The sequence below is a fragment of the Parasteatoda tepidariorum genome, chromosome 11, assembly GCF_982258835.1.
Source record: "Parasteatoda tepidariorum strain Cologne lab strain chromosome 11, Ptep-v5.0, whole genome shotgun sequence".
In the NCBI taxonomy this organism is placed as follows: Eukaryota; Metazoa; Arthropoda; class Arachnida; order Araneae; family Theridiidae; genus Parasteatoda; species Parasteatoda tepidariorum.
This window is the reverse complement of record NC_141765.1, coordinates 12,006,820-12,025,951: the sequence shown is the minus strand read 5'-3', so window position 1 is coordinate 12,025,951 and position 19,132 is coordinate 12,006,820. Positions and strand designations below refer to the sequence as shown.

Genomic DNA, 19,132 nt, shown 5'->3' with positions numbered 1-19,132 from the left:
TAATTCCTTCAAACAATTGTTATTTTGTCTATCTTACGTAATATTTTGCACGATAACTACAGTTCTATACTTAAAAATTTATTTAGTCTACATCAACGCCAAAAATGGTGGCAACTATACACCAAAGTAATGTCTAAGATATAAATGTTTTTAATTATATAATTTCTTACGAATTTTTAAATTAAATTAATTTAATCTAAAGATTGTTTCAAAAAGTATTCGCTGAAGCAGAAAATTAAACTTGCTATCTAATTACAATTGATGTCAAATAAATAATTGTTGTTATTGTCGTAGGCCATTAAGGCAGTGGCGGTGTTCTTGTTTTCTAGTAGCGTCATCTATGGCCAAGAATTCGACTTCTGCCCCACCCACATGTCACCATTTATTCATCCACAGGTCGTAATTTTGACCTGAACCCGAGAACGATATATCTCCAACCCAGTACCCCCAGAGGTATACTTTGTTATGGGAACATGGAGGACTTTGGGACCCGACAGATTTAACTTTTCACCATTCACCATTTACTACACGGAGAGTCTTCGGTCGACTGGTTTCGAACTCTCGTTCTCCCGAACGTGAGTCTAGTACCCTACCAAACAGGCTATCCCAGCCCAAATAAATAATTATACTACCTAATTGCTTTAATTGTGCTTGATGCCAAATAAATAAATAATGAAATTGTTTACTTATTTGGGAATCAAGCAACAAGTATTGAATGAGTTTGTTTTGTAATTGAATGGTTTTTAGCGAGTAATTAAATTAATTTAATCTAAGAATTATTTGAAAAGCATTCTCTTAGGTAGCAAATTAAATCGTTCTTTTATATGGACATTAAGCACAAAGTATAATTTTAGTTATTATTTTTTAGTTATATGATTTCTATCGAATTATTGAATGTAACTAATTGCTTTTAAAAAACAGTTTTTAAAGCATAGACTTAGGTAGCAAATATATTGTTTATTTTTTTTCGGCACTAAGCACAAATCATTGACTGAGTTTGTTTTGTAATTGAATGATTTCGAATGAATAATTAAATTTAAATAGTTCATGCAACAAATTAAATTATTCATTTTTATGGGTATTAAACAAATAGGATTCATTAAGCTATCATTTGTGTTATAATCATATGATTTCTAACTAATCATCAAACTTTAATAATTTATAGTACGAATTTTTTAAAAAGGTAGCAATTGAAACTCATTCTCTTAGGTAGGAAATGAAACTGTTTAATTATTTAGGTATCAAGCCCAAAGTAGACTGAGTTTGTTTTGTGATTGAAGGAATTTCAACGACTAATTAAAATTGTTTAATTCAATCTAAGAATCATTTTAAAAAATCTTCCCTTAGGGGATCAATTAAATTGTTTATTTATTTCGGCGTTAAGCATAAAGTATTGAGAAAGCTAATTTTTTTTTATTTACATGCTTTCTAACAATTTATAAAATTTGACTATTTTATTTCAGAAATAAATTTCGAAAGACATCCTTTTAAGTGGTAAATTCAAAAGAATCAAATGATTTTTTTTGTAAATTGAATCATTTCTAGCGAATTCTTAAATTTAATTAATTCAATAAAAGTTTAAGTTTTAGAGAGAATCCACTTAGGTAACGAATTTTTAATTTATTTGAGCATCAATTACAGTAAGTCAACAAAATTTATAGAAAAATTTACAAATTCATTTAACAGAGAGCAATTTTCTGAGCTGAATGATAAATGGTGAGTTTTTTCTTTGAACTTAATCAAAATTAAGAACGAAATAACATAATAGAAAAGTCAATACGAATATAGCGATCCGCGATGGCTCAGGGGATAGAGCGTTCGCCTTCCAACGAGGCAAACCGGGTTCGGACCCCAATCGATACGAATCCCACATCCGGCTTTTACCGACCACAGTGATGACGTGAAATATCCTCAGTGGTAGACGGATCGTGGATCAGGCTAACCGTGGAAGGTTCGCCTGGTCTTCCTCTCAATGTTACGCAAATGCGGGTTAGTTCCATCTAAAAGTCGTCCACGAAGGCAAATTTCTCTCAATACTTGATTCAGGAGTTCCCTTGTCTTCTGGATTGGGTTCAAAATTACAAGGCTACGAAGTTGAACATTAGTAGTCGTAAATCCGAAAATTGTGTCGGCTGTTCAACGACGGCCATAAAATAAAATAAGATAAAAATTCTTACTGAGAATTGTGAATACGAAGCAAGTGAAATGCGAGTCCCGTGATTCACGTCTTTTATTCAATGATGGCAACCGAATGGTTTTTCGATAACAGTGTGCTTGTCCTAAATGGCCCGTTCTTTCTAATAACTGCAATCCCCCAAAAACGTGTGGTTTATCATCAGTAGAGTTGTATATGCCACAAAAGGGCAGTTTCAGTCTGTCCACATTTCAAGGCTACCATCGTGTAAAATAGTATAATATTTATGCTACTGTCCTTTAGACATAGGTAAATGGTAAGCAACATAGCATTTTTCAATTCATATTTAAATGTGGTGGGTATTTTGGTTATAATCAGAAGTAACTTTATTTCGATGGGAAACTTTTTTTTCTCCTTTTTTACCTATTCCACGGTTTTTTCTTGTCTAGGTGGGGCAGGGAGTGAGTTATTCATTGTAAATATGTACTTGGATATCAACTTACTTAATATGCACGCTGCTTTGCGTTCAACAACAAGCCAAGATGGCTTTATTACGAGGGGCTCACTGTTTTTGGTTAAACAGACTAGCCATGGTGTTGTAGCCAAGAGTATATATTTTTTCAAAATATTATAAACTCAATTTTATTTATGATAGATATAAGATTAAATGGTTTCAGAGAGATAAAGAAATATATACTTTTTACTTAGTCAAAATTAGCGTAAAGAGGTACGCTGTAAAAAAGGGTTTTTCAAAAATGTTTCAAAATAGCTTCAAAACAAATAATAGTCGAATTTGAAAAAAAAAACTCAGGTTTTCAAAATTAAAACAGCATTTATTCATTTATGAGAAAAATGCATGAGGAGGTAGAAATGTGTGAGAGAGGAGCTCCTTGGCTGCCCGAAGGATTCGAACCAAGAACATCCAGGTTCGTATTTAGTGGGATGCTCTAACCATTATAATTGTGCAGTCCAGTCCAGGGAGGAGCGGTATATAGTGGCCACCGCAATGACGCATCATGACGTGCACTCGATTCACTTTAAAGTTTTTAAGATATAGCGAAATAAAGAAATTAAAATTTCCGATAATATTCAAAATTGTAAACCTTTTCCCCATTGAAATTGGAAATTACTCTGTTGGTTCCTAACCACGATTCCGGAGGTCCTTGAATTGAATCCTGCTGGATGCAAACAATTCTCACACATTTCTCCTTCTCTATATATTTTGCTCAAAAGTGGGTATATACTGTTTCAATTTTAAATACATAGGGATTTCACATTAGATTATTATTTGTTCTGCAGCTATTTTGACACAGTTTTGCTCAATTTTGAGAAACTCTTTTTTTTTTTAAAACTGTAGTCGTGCACCTTCATGCTTCATATGCATGCTAGCATTCATGCTTATAAATGCTCACTCTCTTGATATTTCAATATTCAGTACTACGTTGTCGACGTAAAGAAGAAATTTCATTGTTTTATTTTCAAAGTATATGCATTAGTGATTCATATTATATCGATATTAATCACATTTTTCTTATACTTTAATTTTCACGATAATTACGAAAAAACATTAATTGAAATATACAACGAGAGTTTCCTAATTTTAAGAGTCGAGGTCAAAAACTGCAATACAACATAAATCAAAACATTTGTAAGAGAAAAATTATCTTTATCAAAAATATATTTCATGATATGATAAGGCATTTAGATGTTATAACTATAAATCAAGAAGAGACGTAAGAATCAAGATCTCAGCAAACTGCTATAAAATATTTGTAATACGTACGTATGATATGACTTTAAGTTTATTACGGACGCCAATAAAATATTTTATCTCAACGCCCCAGTTGTAATTTCAATATCAACACGGAGATTAGCAATAAGATAAAGTAATTTTATCATACTTCCTTGATTAGGATAAATTTCAAGTATAATGTGTTTTAGTGCCCTATATGAAATGTTTAGTGGATGAAGCATTAGAATTTTATTTCGTACATGCTCATACTGACATGGGTACTTCTAAAGGCGGGACCAATAATGTTAAGAGCAGCTAATTTGGAATTCGATTGATATTGATGTCATATGCACTAAATATTTCCTACATATGCAATGTACTTTTCCATGTAAATAAAATAAACTCTAATGACTTTTTCGTAAAAATTTAGATCAAACAGTGGCGTAGCTAGTGGGGGGGGGGACAAGGGGAACATCTGTCCACGGGCTCATCCTTAGAGAAGCATACAATTTAGGAAAAATAATTGAAATTCCAGAATAAACTGCTTTTTTTTTAAACTATCTTTTTTTTAAATTATCAGTTTGGTTTGCAAATTAACCCTTTTACGCAGATGGTATACCAGTGTCTCTTTTACATATATATTTTCTGAAGATCTAATTACAAGCAAACATATATTTTGGTACTTTTTTATTATAAAAAATAGTTTAATAGTTACTAAAATAATCTGTTAAATTATCTGTATTATATTTGTATTAAAGTATAAATTCAAAAAACGTAGTTGGAAAGTTTTTTCCTATTCATTCATATTCAAAAATTTATCAATAATTGCGGATGTCAATTAAAGAAATTCTAATGATAAATAACTGGTTCTCTTAGATCTAAATAACTGCAAATAAGCATACATTTTAAAAATTATTGTTTGGAAGTGAGCCATCTTTGGAAGCTTTAACTTTTAACGCAGAAAAAGACAGTGATTTTTCATGCTGTTTTTCATAACCATAAATTATTAAAATGTTAGCTATAATATTTTTCATTTATTTTGACGTAAGTTAATACAAAATAGGGAAAAAAGCTGGAAAAATATGCTTGCGTCAAAGGGCTAAGAGCATTATAACTTTTTCAAATTTTTATCAGATTTACAGAGAAATTGGAGAAGATGTCCATTACTATCATTGTAGTTTGCTTTACTTAACGATTTTTCTTCAAAAAAATATTTATAACAAATTGGTAATATTTGGGGGACCGGAAAGTAATGTCGTTTCGGTGCATTTGATATTTGTTATTAAGATTTTATTTTCAATCAATAATATATTCACCCCCGTTGCAACAAATTTTCAATGCCGGATTGAACACGAATCGAAAAAAAAAAAATGAATTGGTTATTGAGACGAATATTTAATGCGGCGAAACGACAATACTTTCCCTTCCACCTATTATATTGAATTAAATATGCCCTTAGAATCAACGTTTATTAATCAATAAAACTCAGTAAACGCGATCAAAAATATCTAAGAGAAATAGAAACTAGATTAGCAACGTACACTGTTAACTTTTTAAACTGACTCAAAAATTAATTAAACTATCGAGTTGCATTGTTTCAAAAAAGTATTTTACTTAAAGTTGAAAAATCTTGGCAGGTGTGATGGGTTTTATACAATCATTTTAAAGTCCCGAAAGACTCTTATAAGTCTCTTATCATTATGCAAGGGGACGTAAATACTGAGCTTGCCTCCAGGCGCTGTAAACTATAGCTGCTCCTCTGTCATCAAATTATCTTTAAATTTATGGAAAAATTAACGGCGTTGCATTCGTTACATGACTTAGACAATGCTAAAGATCACGAATAAAAAATATCCTCTTATAGCTGAAATTTTTCATGAAAACATAAGAAAATACTTAAATACTAGAATAATTGCTTTAAAAATGAATAAGTTTTAAAATATTTAATTTTATTTATCCATCCTTATTTATCTAATGTTTTTTCTGATAAAGTAAAAGCACGGTTTCTAAGTTACTTTTTTGTACATGCATTAAATTGAATAATTATTTTAAGAATGAATTAATAAATAAGTTTAAAGTACTTCATTTTATTTATATATCCTTATTTATTTAAACATTTTTCTGTTAAGTAATAGAGCGGTTCCTACGTTGCTTTTTTGGGTATGCGTTAAATTGAATAATTAAATGAAAAGTACTTCATTTTGTTTATCCATTCTTATTTATTTGATAGTTTTTCTGTTAAAGTAAAAGCGTGGTTTGTACTTATTTTTTTGGGGTATGCACTAAAACACTAATTTATATTTTCTAAATCTTTCATACAGGAAAGTATAATTTATTTATTGTTGTCATTTTCTAATGATATTACCAGGTAACCACCCTACTTAAACTTTACAGACATATTTTCGTTTCTGAACATCCAGACTATATATTAAAAAAAATGGTATTGCATTGTCTCGGCTAACATCATGAATGTCTGAAATCCCCCCTTAGGTTAGAAAAAATATTTTCAAAGTTATTTATGGAAAAATTTTGTAATAAATTAAGTTACTTCCTGTTATTAGATAGAATTGCAAATTTTTTCAAACATTTTTACTCTGAATTAAATTTAAACTTAATTGATGTCAGAGCTTGAAGTTTATCATCTGTGTTATGCTCCCATCTTTTGAAAACTGTCAATAAATTTGAGTTGGTGTGGTATAATACAAAAATATGTCCCTTTTATTCAATTTATTTGGAAACTTTTCACTAAACAATGAGAAACGATAAAAATGTAAAATTCGTGAACAATGCTAAAAGAATTGGCAAAATACTATCAAGATTCGTACAATCTTTAGAAATTTAAAATAAGGTAACGAAAGCCAAGAACATAAGATATAGTCTATAGAGTTAATAATTACTACAACGTTTTAATAACTAAAAAAAAAATCTAATTGTGATAACTGAGGTTTATGAATATTTAAAAGGGAAATCTTTGAAAAGAAAATTGATTATTTTAATTTGCAAAATCGATACCACTTTTTAATATATTTAAAGGGTCGAACGAATCTTGATTAAAATTCAAAATCAAAAAATTATTTATTGAACCGAAATTAAATTTTCCTCTTCGAAATACATTGTGAAAATAAAGATAATTAAATTTGTTTTTTTTTTGGATTAAAATTTGGATAAAAATGGATTTCGCTTAAAAGCCAAAATCAGTATAAACTTTATCTGCAAAATTTTATATTACTTGAAACTAAATGATTATTTATATTATTTCATTACTTCATGCACAGGGTAATCTTAAGAATACAAGATCCTTTTAGATAAAACTGCTGCAAGAATTTTATTCAAACAATTCTGAAAGTATAAAAAAGTATATCGGTTTGAAAAATACAAAATCCGACACTTATTAAATAGATTGTTATTGTTAAATACGATCATGTAGTACAAAATATAGAAAATAACTAAATAGAAAATAGATTACACATATTTAATAACACAAAACTACCATAATTTAAAATCTATAGTATTATTATAATCTATTGATAAAATATACTTGCATTTATATTTTATTACTATATGTACAGTGTGCAAAAAAAGGAAAGAAAAAACGTTCCACCCTGAATATCTTTCGATCTAATGGTCGGATATTCATGTTCTAGAGCTCAATATTAATGGTTCGAGGGAGTCAAATATGCTCAATGTGCTAAATAAAAAGTGCAGACAATATTTCAAGTTACGAAATCAGATAAAACGCACTTTCTCTGAATAAACATACTTTTTTTTGACTCTTTCGGATGTTTGATCCCCAAAATATAGGGTGTAGCCGCAATCTGGAAATATGGTCCCAATAGTTTGGACAGGAGAGTGGTCCAAAATTTTTACCCCTTAATGTTAATTTTACTTTTTGCGTTTTTCGCCATATCTCAAGAACGTTTTAAGCCAATTGACATATTTCCCAGATTGCTAATACCCTCTATATTTTGGGGATCAGAAATCCGTGTTCGTCTAAAAACAAGCATGTTTATTCTGAGAAAGTGCGTTTTTGTGTCTGATTTCGTAACTTAAGGTATAGATTGCACTAATTTGAGATCAAACTCTTGAACTATTACGATTGTTTCCTAGAACCTGAATATCCAATCATTAGATTAAAAGTAATTCAATGTGGTCCGTTAATTTTTTTGCGCACTCTATAGTGCGGAAAAAAATTTTACCACCTGAGTAATTTTTGATCTTATTTATGGATTTATACTTATTCAGATGCAATTTTCATGGTTCAAGAATAGAACTTTAGTGAGCTAGTTTATGAATGCAGAAGATAAATTAAAGTAGGAAATAGGACATAATGTACTTGTCTGGATTAATATATTTTTTTCTTGGATTCAGATATTTTCTTTCAAAATATCGGGGAGAGGGAGGTGAAGTAGCCACAATGTCGAAAATATAGTCGCTATAGTTCTAACACAGTGACTAGAGGAGAGCCGCAGAAAGTTTGAACTTTTTAATGTTACTCCCCCCTTTTTTAATCAATTTCTTAAAGTACTGAAACATTTTTAGCGAATTAAAAAAAAACTTCGCATACAGTTACAAAAAAAGACATTCTTTTCATAATTATTTCATTTAATAATGATCGCAAACAAAGTAACTTTCATTCTTAAAAGAAGGAAAAAAAAATGAAAAAGAATTAAAAAAAATATAAAAAAAACAGAAAAATAAAGGTTAGCTAGCAGACCATGTTTTAGATGGATGTAGACTAAATTTTGAATGCCATTGGAGTAACACGTTAGAGGAGCATCAAAGCTGGAAGATCCCGATAGAGAAAACGATCAGATTTAAATGCATTCTATCAAATAGTATCTGAGTAATGTTATTTCAAAAAATGGCGTTTTTAGATTTTCATTTCTTAAAAACTGTGTAATCAATTCTGATCAAATTTAAATAATTTTGTCACTTGAAATTATATTGTTTAAGAGAGTATATTTATATTTAATATTTCTTTTTGTGCACAACAATTTAGAATGCTTAAATACTTTTTTTAAAAAATAAAAATAATAATAATATATAGGTTTTAATTTTTTTTGCTGGAGAATATCTCCTTGTAATTAAATTGCAAAAAGTTTTTTGCGCTGTAAGACGTTACTGAAGAAGCGCAAAGGAATCGAATAACATTGAAGTAATGGACAGATCAAGTGATTAGACGGAGTTGTAGCTTAATAATTTGAGGGTTCTTCCATAAAAATGTATCTTTTGCTGCTGATCTTGCAACTAAAATTATCGTTTGATTAATTAATACAGTGCCGTTCATAGGGGTGGGCGAATTGGGCGACCGCCCAAATTTAGGGCCGCCACAAATTCAGGACTGACAAGGGTTTCTTTACATTCGCTATATCTTGAATATATTCTCACTATTCCTTGGATATTTACACAAGTTATCGTAACATGTATTTTCAAATGTATCTAATTTCATTTCAGTTAATGTACCTTTATGAAAGGAGTGTAACTTTTAAAATAATAGTTTAAAATATTTTGTCAACTTTTATGTCATCTAAATTAATTGTATTAAAAATTTCAATCATTGCCGCTTTGTGAGTGTTTGCGTGTAGAGGGTAATCTCTAAAATTGCAGCGGGAAATGTCAAGAAAAATGAAAAGAGGGTTGGCATGATTTTTTTAAAATCATTTAGTTGTAGTATTAATGTCGTTGTTACATTTTGTTGGAGTTTTTATCGTTGAAAGTGAAAACAATTTTAAAGAAAACCTAACTGAAATTAAAAGTAGTTTAATATTTACTTAGTCAAACAAAGAACGACTTTTATTAACCAAGATAAAATGCCCCAATGTTTCGCCCAGGTCTTTTAAACAACCCGTAAGCACGCCCCTGGATTAATATGTATATTAGCATCCCTGAAAGTATTAAGCATTTTAATTCAATAAAGCTCGGTTTAACGAAAACTATTTAAGGGTAGAGTATCCTGCACAATGCATAGGTGTTTGCCAAAAATTTTGGAATGTGCGTAAATGATCGAATGTATTATGATAAAACTTGAATATCTAGAATGCGTTATAATAGAATATTAATACCTCAAATTTGTAATAACAAAATATTAATATCTCGATTGCGTTATTACAGAATATAAGTACCTCAAAAAAAACCTCTTCTTGAAAGAAAAAAAAAACCCCGCTTCTTAAAATTTAATATTTTATCAAAAAGGAAAACTTTACTTTTAGTTGTAATCAGCATTTAATAAAATTTTTCAAAATATTTTACAATGATAACTCAATTCCTATATTTGATTAAAAATATCTAAATTTAGTCCGTAAAGAAATAAAAATTTAAGAATATTCTGAGAGGTAAATATTTAAATAAAATGTTATTTACAATTTACATTTATTTTGTTTCATTCAAAAGTAAAGCGATTTAATTTTGCATGAACAAGAAATTTCCTTGTTTAAGGGATGAGAGGAAGAAAAAACGTTTCCTCTAATTGTCTAGCTTCCAATTTATGATGCAAGCTGCTAGACACCAATAATTTCAGGGGCTTAACTTACGCCAAATGAGCATTTAAATTCGCCAACAAAGTCAGCCATTATAAAGCGCATCTCGCCAAGGGTTTTACACGAATGTACAAGAGGAAGGAGGAATAAGAGATCGATTGAGTGCGGCAGTCACATGGCATTTCTTATTTAAGACTGATGTAACTAATTTTGTTTCTCTAACTACTTTTTCTTCTTCTTTTATTTCTTATGATGGCTCAAAGCAGTGACAGTATTGTGGAACAAACTCAACTTTCTGTGTTATCCAATGAAGTGACTGCCAATGGAAACAATATTTCACCGCACGAGAAACAAAATAAAAGTGGGATGACTCTAAAAAAATTTAAAATTTTAGCGGCTATTTTTTATGGAAATTTATTTCTTGGAAGTTGTTATTCCTTAATGGCTCCTATATATCCAGCAGAGGTAAGCATATTTACTTATTTATATTTTTAATCACATTTTCTTTTGAGTAATCAAAATATGTGAAACAATTCTTTTTAACTTTAAGAGAATCAGTGACTAGAATATATTATTATCTTTAAATGTATCTAATTTTTCATGACTGGAAACCATTTTATCCAATTACAGCCGATCATACATGAACTAACGTTGATTAAACTCAGCACATGCTATGGATTTATATCTTAAAAGAGGTAAATTGTATACACGACGTATTAAATGTATATTGTAATTGTATTCAACAAGAGGAAAGTTCTATGACTACGCAAATTTTGATGCTTTGCATTGATTAATGTTTTATCTGCTGCTATCTAAAGAGAAATAATAGATTGTATCTAATATTCAAAAACAAGTTGATTGTTCCATGACTATTCTATGCAAATTTTGGAACATTCTATTGATTTATATTTTCGGAGAAATATTAAATTGTATCTAATATTCAGAGCAAGAGGAAAGTTCTATGACTAGCGTATGCAAATTTTGACATATTTCATCGATTTATATGTTAAGAGAAAGATTAAATTCAATCTGAAATTCAAAAGCAAAATGATAGTCCTATGACTATCTTATGCAAAGTTTGGCGCAATACCATTGATTTATATTTTATGAGAAATACTAATGTGCATTTATTTTTAAAAACAAGAGCATACTTCTGTAACAATTCTATTCAAATTTTGATTCCATTGATGTATCGAATTTTGATTCCTTAAGTGAAACATTAAATTGCATCTAATATTAAAAAATTAGAGGATAGTTTAATGACTATGCCATGCAAAGTTTGGTTAGTTTCAGCTTAAAATTTTTTTTTCTAACTTTGCCACCAAATATTTTTTGTGTGTATATTTTCAAATCAGTGAAAGCAAAATCATATAAAGTAGATACAACGTTGAAGAATACGTGAAATAACTACTTCAAATATAGGAAATCTTTGTTTGAAATAATGATTTCTGAAAATTTGTAAAGAATGCAATTTTTACAGTTTATTTAAAAAAAAATTCACAAAACAAACTTAAAGACATTAATTTTTAGAATTGTATATCATATGAATATTTTACTCTGTATCAAACTTAAAAGAAGAAAGATGAGATTTTCAAGAGGAAATTTTTTATGAGTTATTACTGAAGTCGAACGAAGTTTAAAATAGGTATTATTTGGTTTATAATCATTCTGATTCAGCATATCCTCCTCATTTAATATTGAAAAAAATGCATATTTTCAGCGTTTTGTTTTAGAAAATTGATCGAAATACATATAAAATCACTTAAAAAATATATATTTTAACTTATAATTAAATATTAACTTTGTAGCACGTCATAGTGAAGTCGTTTTTCTAAATAAAAAAACCTTTGTTTCTTTTATTGATATCAGAAATTCCCCTATCATCTAGTAACTTTTAATAAAATTTTGTTTACATATCTTTTTATATTGTGAAAGTAACAGTCGAAGCACGTATATAAAAATAATCTTCGCTATTGAAATTTTTAGTGTTGATATTTTGATATTAAAACCTAATTATTTCTATCTAATGATCCGTATTAATTAACAAACATTTTTTTTTAACCAGGATTTTCAATTTTTAGAAATTATTATTTTGTTTTAGCTTTTCTGACAATAAATGTATTAAAATGATTTTAAATATGTTGCATATCTGTCAGCTCTTCCCGGAAGATTTTTGCTTTGACATTCCTTTTTTAATATAATAAATTTCATTAAAAGACATTCATTATACAAAAATAAATTATTAATTTTAAGTATTATATATATGTATATAGATACACTGTAATAATTTTGAATCAAATTACGGTATGAAGTAAAGGCACTTTGGGTGCCGGTAAATCCACAAGATCCATTTTACCGTAAAATCCATTTTTGCGGTAAAATATTATATCGTGGCATTTACAATAATATTTATTTAGTTAATAATATTCATTTTAGGGTAATTATTACTGTAAAAATTACAGTATATAAGATAGTTTGTTCCCCAAAATGTTCCGATAAAAATGCATTTTACTGTAAAATATATCGATACCCCGAGTGCCGATATTTCTATATATATATATAGAATATTTCTATATATATATATAGAATATATATATATATATATATATATATATATATATATATATATATATATATATATATATATATATATATATATATATATATATATATATATATATATATATATATATATATATATATATATATATATATATATATATATATATATATATATATATATATATATATATATATATATATATATATATATATATATATATATATATATATATATATATATATATATATATATATATATATATATATATATATATATATATATATATATATATATATAAAGTGCTGGTAAAATTTAAAATAAAAATTATGTTTGGGATTCTCGATTAGATTCTTGTTTCACTAGCACTAGTTAAACCCTAACTAAAAAAATGCAAATGATATCAATATTGTTTTATTAAGAAAGATAATAAATACATCAAGAACAATACAAAAATAAATGAATTAAAACCCACATAAATTAATAGAATACGAAGAAAGGAAATGAATGAGTTCATTGAATGTTTAGATTATGTAATAATATTCAGTCATTTATGAAATGAGCCATTCTATTTTCAAAAATGCTTTGGAAAATTACGAATTGAATTATAGAATGATCGGAATGATAGTATCTAGGTCAAACGTTTTTACAAGAACATGTTGAAATCTAAATACGATCATAGTTTTTATTAAGTTCACCAAAAATATGATAATTAAATTAAAATTAACTATCGTTTGAGATAAATACATTTTCTTGTATTTATTTAAACATTTTTAGACGTTATTGGATTTTGAGTTCAGATCCACAAAATATGGAGTGTAGCCAAAAATGAGACATCAATAGTTTAGTCTGGAGAGTTTAATCCTTTGACGCAGAATTTTTATTAAACATATTTTTCATTCTTTCTTCAATATTTTTATTAATTTAGGACAAAATAAGTGAAAAATCACAATCAACGGACTAGTTAGACCCTGATAAACAGAGAGTGTATTTGATAAACATAACATTATTTTATAAACGTAAATGAAAGTCTTAAGATAGTTTAAACATTACATGGAAATGAAATGAAAAAAATGCTCTAAAATATGTGGATTTTTTGAAAAAAGAGTGCTTTTATCAGTTACAAAAAATTCGAGTCATCCTATTGATAAATCTTAATAAAACATGTTGTGTTTTTATTCATAAGATTTGCAGATAAAAAAAATTCTTCTCATTCTACCAATTATCCGAATATCAAATAAAATAGAACTAGTATAATAGAACAAATCCAGTGAGTTATTTTGCAAAACTTTAAGTAAAGTCGTAAAGTTTGCGGTGGTTGTTAAACAAAATAAAAATAATAAGTTATTGCCAATAGAATGAACTTTTGATGTGTATTTTCGTAGATGGGATTTTTTTCTTTAATGAAAAACAATAGATGACAAATGCTTAGAGGTCTAGTTGAAAACTGTAAACATGGCCATATAAATAAAGAAATAAAAATTGAAACATCTGAAATAGTAGCAGCTTGGATAAAAACTTCCCATGATGCTAGAACAAGGTTAAAAATTCTTAAAACAATTTGATTTTCAAACTAAGCATTTTTTTGGGTAAACTAAATTACATATCTGTTAGCCACTTTAATTTAAAGAATTGTCGAAAAAAGGCGTTGTTTTAGTTCGCGGCTCAAAAAATGCATTTATTTACGTTTTTAAAACACAGCAACTGATCGCCACATGCTTTGGACAAATACGTGTGCGATGACGATGATTACTCTATGTGTTCCATAGAAGATGGATTTACTGTGAAAAATTGTTACAATGATACTTTTCTAAGTCTCTATTTAATAAATATAATTTTGATGTTAATCTTAAAAATTTTTGAAATTTATTAAGGATTTACCCTCGATCCGGATATCCAAAATAATATGTGCTTTCTTAAACCACGCAAAAGAACCACTTTAACTACCCCCCCCCCTCACCCAAGAAAAGAAAACGTGTTTGTCATTTTAGATGCGTTGTTTGTGAAAATTTCCTAAATATATTAAGAATTGCCAAAAAATTGATTTAAACAAATAAAACAAGTTCAAATAAATGAATTAACACGAAAATATAATTTGTCAGAATTCCATGTATTGAGGCTAATTATGAATATGATGGATAGTGATAAATTCATCTGATCTCTTTTGTAATAATAAACCAGAATACAACATTTATAAAATGATTATAGATTTAAGGAATGGAATTAATTAGCTAATTATAATTTTTCGATGTTAATATTAATTTTTAATATGATATAAACAAAAAATTTAATGACTAATGAGTATTATTGACAAGGATTTGCAAAATTCAATACTATCAGTACAATTTTTATTTATTGCCTATTGAATTATTTATTTATGATCCTGATTATTCATTCTTTGAAAACAGCATAAGTATTAAAATTTATCTATTGACAATTTGTGCCCTTATTTTTCACAAATCACAAAAAATAGACTATATTGCGCATTTACATTGGTATAATTATTTTGTGTTAGTTGTGGGATAAGTTGTAACGTATTTTGATTCAACAAAATCTCATGTTCCAAACATTAAATTAATTTCTTAAAATATATTTTGTGAAAAAGTAAATAAAAGATTTTTTTTAAAAAAACCGTATCGATTATAATTTTTTTAAAAGTCTGATTTTAAGTAAAGGCCAAATAAAAAGGTTTATTCCATTCACATATGAGTCAATGTGAAACGTGCGGTATTTTTTTTTTCATTAGGGGAGGAAAGGAAGAGGATTTTTTAATTACTGTTTTAATTATTACTTTCAATTTTATTACTACTGATACAAATCTGCTTATCCCAGAATAATATCTTAATTCAATTTAACATACTTTAAAGAAAAAGAAAAACATAAATTGGAGGATAAATATTACGACATTAATTTAAAAATATATTTTCACCCTTAAGGGCATGAGATAGGGATAGGAGATGCTTTTATAAATTAAAGTTAAGCTTTAATTATGTTAATATTTTTTAAGGGCTTACATATATTATAAGTTAAATACTCCCTTAAAATAATATATGCAATAAATGTAAATGAAAAAATAATGAAAAATAATAAATGTAAAGGAAAAAAACAACAACTTTAGATTTAGAGACATTTCATAATAATTGATTTCTCTTCTTTTCGTTTAAAAACAATAACAGTATTCATACAAACAAATATTAATTTCCCATATGCAGGGTGTTTCGTAATGACCTCCCTTAAATTATATGGAATTTATTTGCAAAAATACAGTGAAATAATTAGGGGCTTAAGTTAATATCAAAATGAGAAAATGGTTTTAAACTCTGCTGACGAGAAGAGCAAAGAAGAGATTAAAATCATTAAATCATATTTGACATAAATTTTTTTATAAATGTATAAATTAAATGAAAGTAGACATCTAAGTGCTAATAAAATGTATTTGCCTTTTAGTCTAAGAATATAGTATTTGCTTAAGAATAATGTATAAGCTTAATTCTCCTTTAAAATAATTTAATGTCGTATTTGCTCTTATTGACTGATTAGTTAATGCTAGTAACTAATATAAATGACAGATTAATTAAACAATTAAACAATACTTATTAGTTAATGTTTCAAAGCGTTTTTCTACATCACTTTAATAATAATTTGCGAAATTGTGTACTTTTTTTACTTTTTATGTATAATTTGTTTGATTTTTCTATTTTATTATGTTTCATTTTTAATCAACAGTTTTACTTAAATTTTTTTTGTTTAATCAGTAACTATAGTGATTTACTAGCATAGTTTTGCATAACATATTTGATCTGGTTTTAGTTTTTTGAATTTTATTATTTCCATACATTTTTTCGCAAATGTTTTATATCATTAAATCAATTTCATTTTTTCAACAGAAAAATTATCAGAAACCTTTCGATGTAGAGACATTTTTAAAGGATTGGCTGCAAGTACCAGAGATTTTTACTCACTATTATCCTCTGTAATGTCTATCATGTATCCTTCCCAAATCAAGGAGATCTTAGGAGTTTGTTTTTGGCAAAATATGCATTAACTACATCATAATTAGATTGAAAAATATCAAGAGATAAAATACGTTTTGCATTTCCCGCTATTTACAGTGTGTAAGTTTTCGTGTAGGCATACGACACATCAAACTTCAAATATACTTAATACTATATAATAATTCATAAATACAAAGATAAAAAGAAATTAAAAACTGAAATAAAATTGTAAAATGCAATTTAACGTTTAAATTACTGTGTTTATCATTAAGTGATGCTTTTAAATATATAGGTGACAAAAAAAAGTTAAAAAAATATTTGATTGTTAAATTTATATATTCACTTACGCATTAAGAATTATAGGATTTAAAAACACTTGCTAATTTAATTTACTAATTTAACTTACTAATTTAAACATTTACTAATTTATTATATCAAGCAAATTAGTTCTGATTTTATATATTAAAATTTTATTCCCATTAGACATTGGTGAAAATTTCCCTTTTAATAGTCTATTCTTATTTTTATTATTGTTTTTTCTATGTTTTATTCTTGTTTAGAATTTCAGAATTTTTTTAGTTTTAGTAGTTTTTTCATTTGAAATTATTTTAACACTTAAAAAAATGATATACTTATTATTTAAAGTTGAATAATTTGCTTAAAGGTTTTACGTATTTGTTCTAAAGAAAATTTCTAAGCCCTTTACAATTTACACACAATTTTCTCACCAGTGATGAGAGCACTTACACAAAACTGTACATTTTTAGACTTACACTATAAATTTTTTTTCTCAAAATTGAACAAAAATGTGTCAAAATAGCTCCAAAATAAATAATAGTTGAATTTGACCACCCCATATATTCTAAATGGAAATATCAGGAAACTCATTTTTGAGCAAAATGTATGGTCTCTAAAGTGATGAGGAAATTAAAGAAGACATATATTTAAAATTCGATTTCTCAATAACTATTCGACCGTTCTCGTTCAAATTTTGTATTCTGCCATGTAAAATTACATTCTTTGAAATGATGTAAGAAATTGTATACCTTACAGTTCAAAATTTTTCGACTGTTATTAAATCAAATAATAAAAAGTAATATAATAAATATATACTGAAATAAATTTTTTGCGCGGAATTATTTTTAAATAAACGTGCAAAATTTTTTAACTTCCCTTCAAAAATCTCGAGACATGGTGAAATACGCAAAAAGTAAAAATAACATTAAGGGTCCAAACTTTGGATCGCTCTCCTGACCAAACTACGGGGACCATATTGCTAGACTACTCCCCTATTTTTTTGAGGTCGGAATCCAAATCAGTTGAAAAAAAGATATGTTTATTCAGAGAAAGTACGTTTTTATGTCTGAATTCGTAAGTTGAAATATCGTCTGCACTAACTAATTAGTGTATTTGAGGTCACCCCTGGAACTATTAAGAATGAGTCCTAAAGCATGCAGATCCGATAATTAGATATTCAAGATGGTCCGTTTTTTATTCGGCTCACTGTACAACCCAGTCCAGCGAGAGTTAGGAAACTTTATATATTTTTTTCACTTAAAAGTTTTTAAGATTAAAATTATTGATCTCCTGACTAAGCTATAGAGATCATATTTTCCAAATTGCAACCTTTTGTACCATTAAAATTGGAAACAAGTATGCCATGATGTATAATTGGAGCGACCACTATGTAAAGCTTCCTAGCTCACCCAGGACTTGGATGTACAACTATGATAGTTAAAGCATCTTAAAACAAACCCGGAGGTAATTTGTTCGAATCCTGCCGGCATCCAACCAACATCTCTTACACATTTTTCTCTCGCACACTTATTACACATTTTGAGACTGCATTTTGCTTAAAAATAAGTATATGCTGTTTCAATTTTGAATACATGGGGTTTTCAAAATCGATTATTATTTATTTCAGAGCTATTTTGACACATTTTTGCACAATTCCAATTCTGAGAAACCTTTTTTTACAGTGTTCTTTGCTAAAACTGAAATTAAATTGAAATTGAAATTAAATTGAAATTTTGGCTAATGTCTAAAGTTTAAAACGAGACAAAAATTGCCCAAGCTACTTGCTATCGACCGCAAATGGGTGTTGACTATTCCAAAAGTTGCTACATACTTGACAATGATGAAATTATTGTCTACGGATGATGCCCTAAAATGTTTTATTAGCTTACTTTTTATGATGTAGCAATAAATTTCCTAACTTAGAATATATTAATGAAA

The 19,132-nt window shown here is 27.5% G+C and overlaps 1 protein-coding gene across 5 annotated transcripts in view; it reads left to right on the top strand.

Annotated features, from left to right (window-relative positions):
• LOC107452122 (MFS-type transporter SLC18B1) overlaps positions 1-19,132 on the top strand; it is an 86,957-nt gene that overhangs the window by 27,851 nt on the left and 39,974 nt on the right. For 3 of the 5 annotated variants that reach the window (XM_087155469.1, XM_087155470.1, XM_087155471.1), the window contains exons 3-5: positions 1,590-1,604; positions 1,687-1,716; positions 10,606-10,807. In XM_087155469.1, coding sequence (XP_087011595.1) covers positions 1,590-1,604; positions 1,687-1,716; positions 10,606-10,807 — 247 coding nt within the window. The remainder of the gene's footprint in view (positions 1-1,589; positions 1,605-1,686; positions 1,717-10,605; positions 10,808-19,132) is intronic. The other 2 variants (XM_071187408.1, XM_043042626.3) reach the window with 1 other exon arrangement.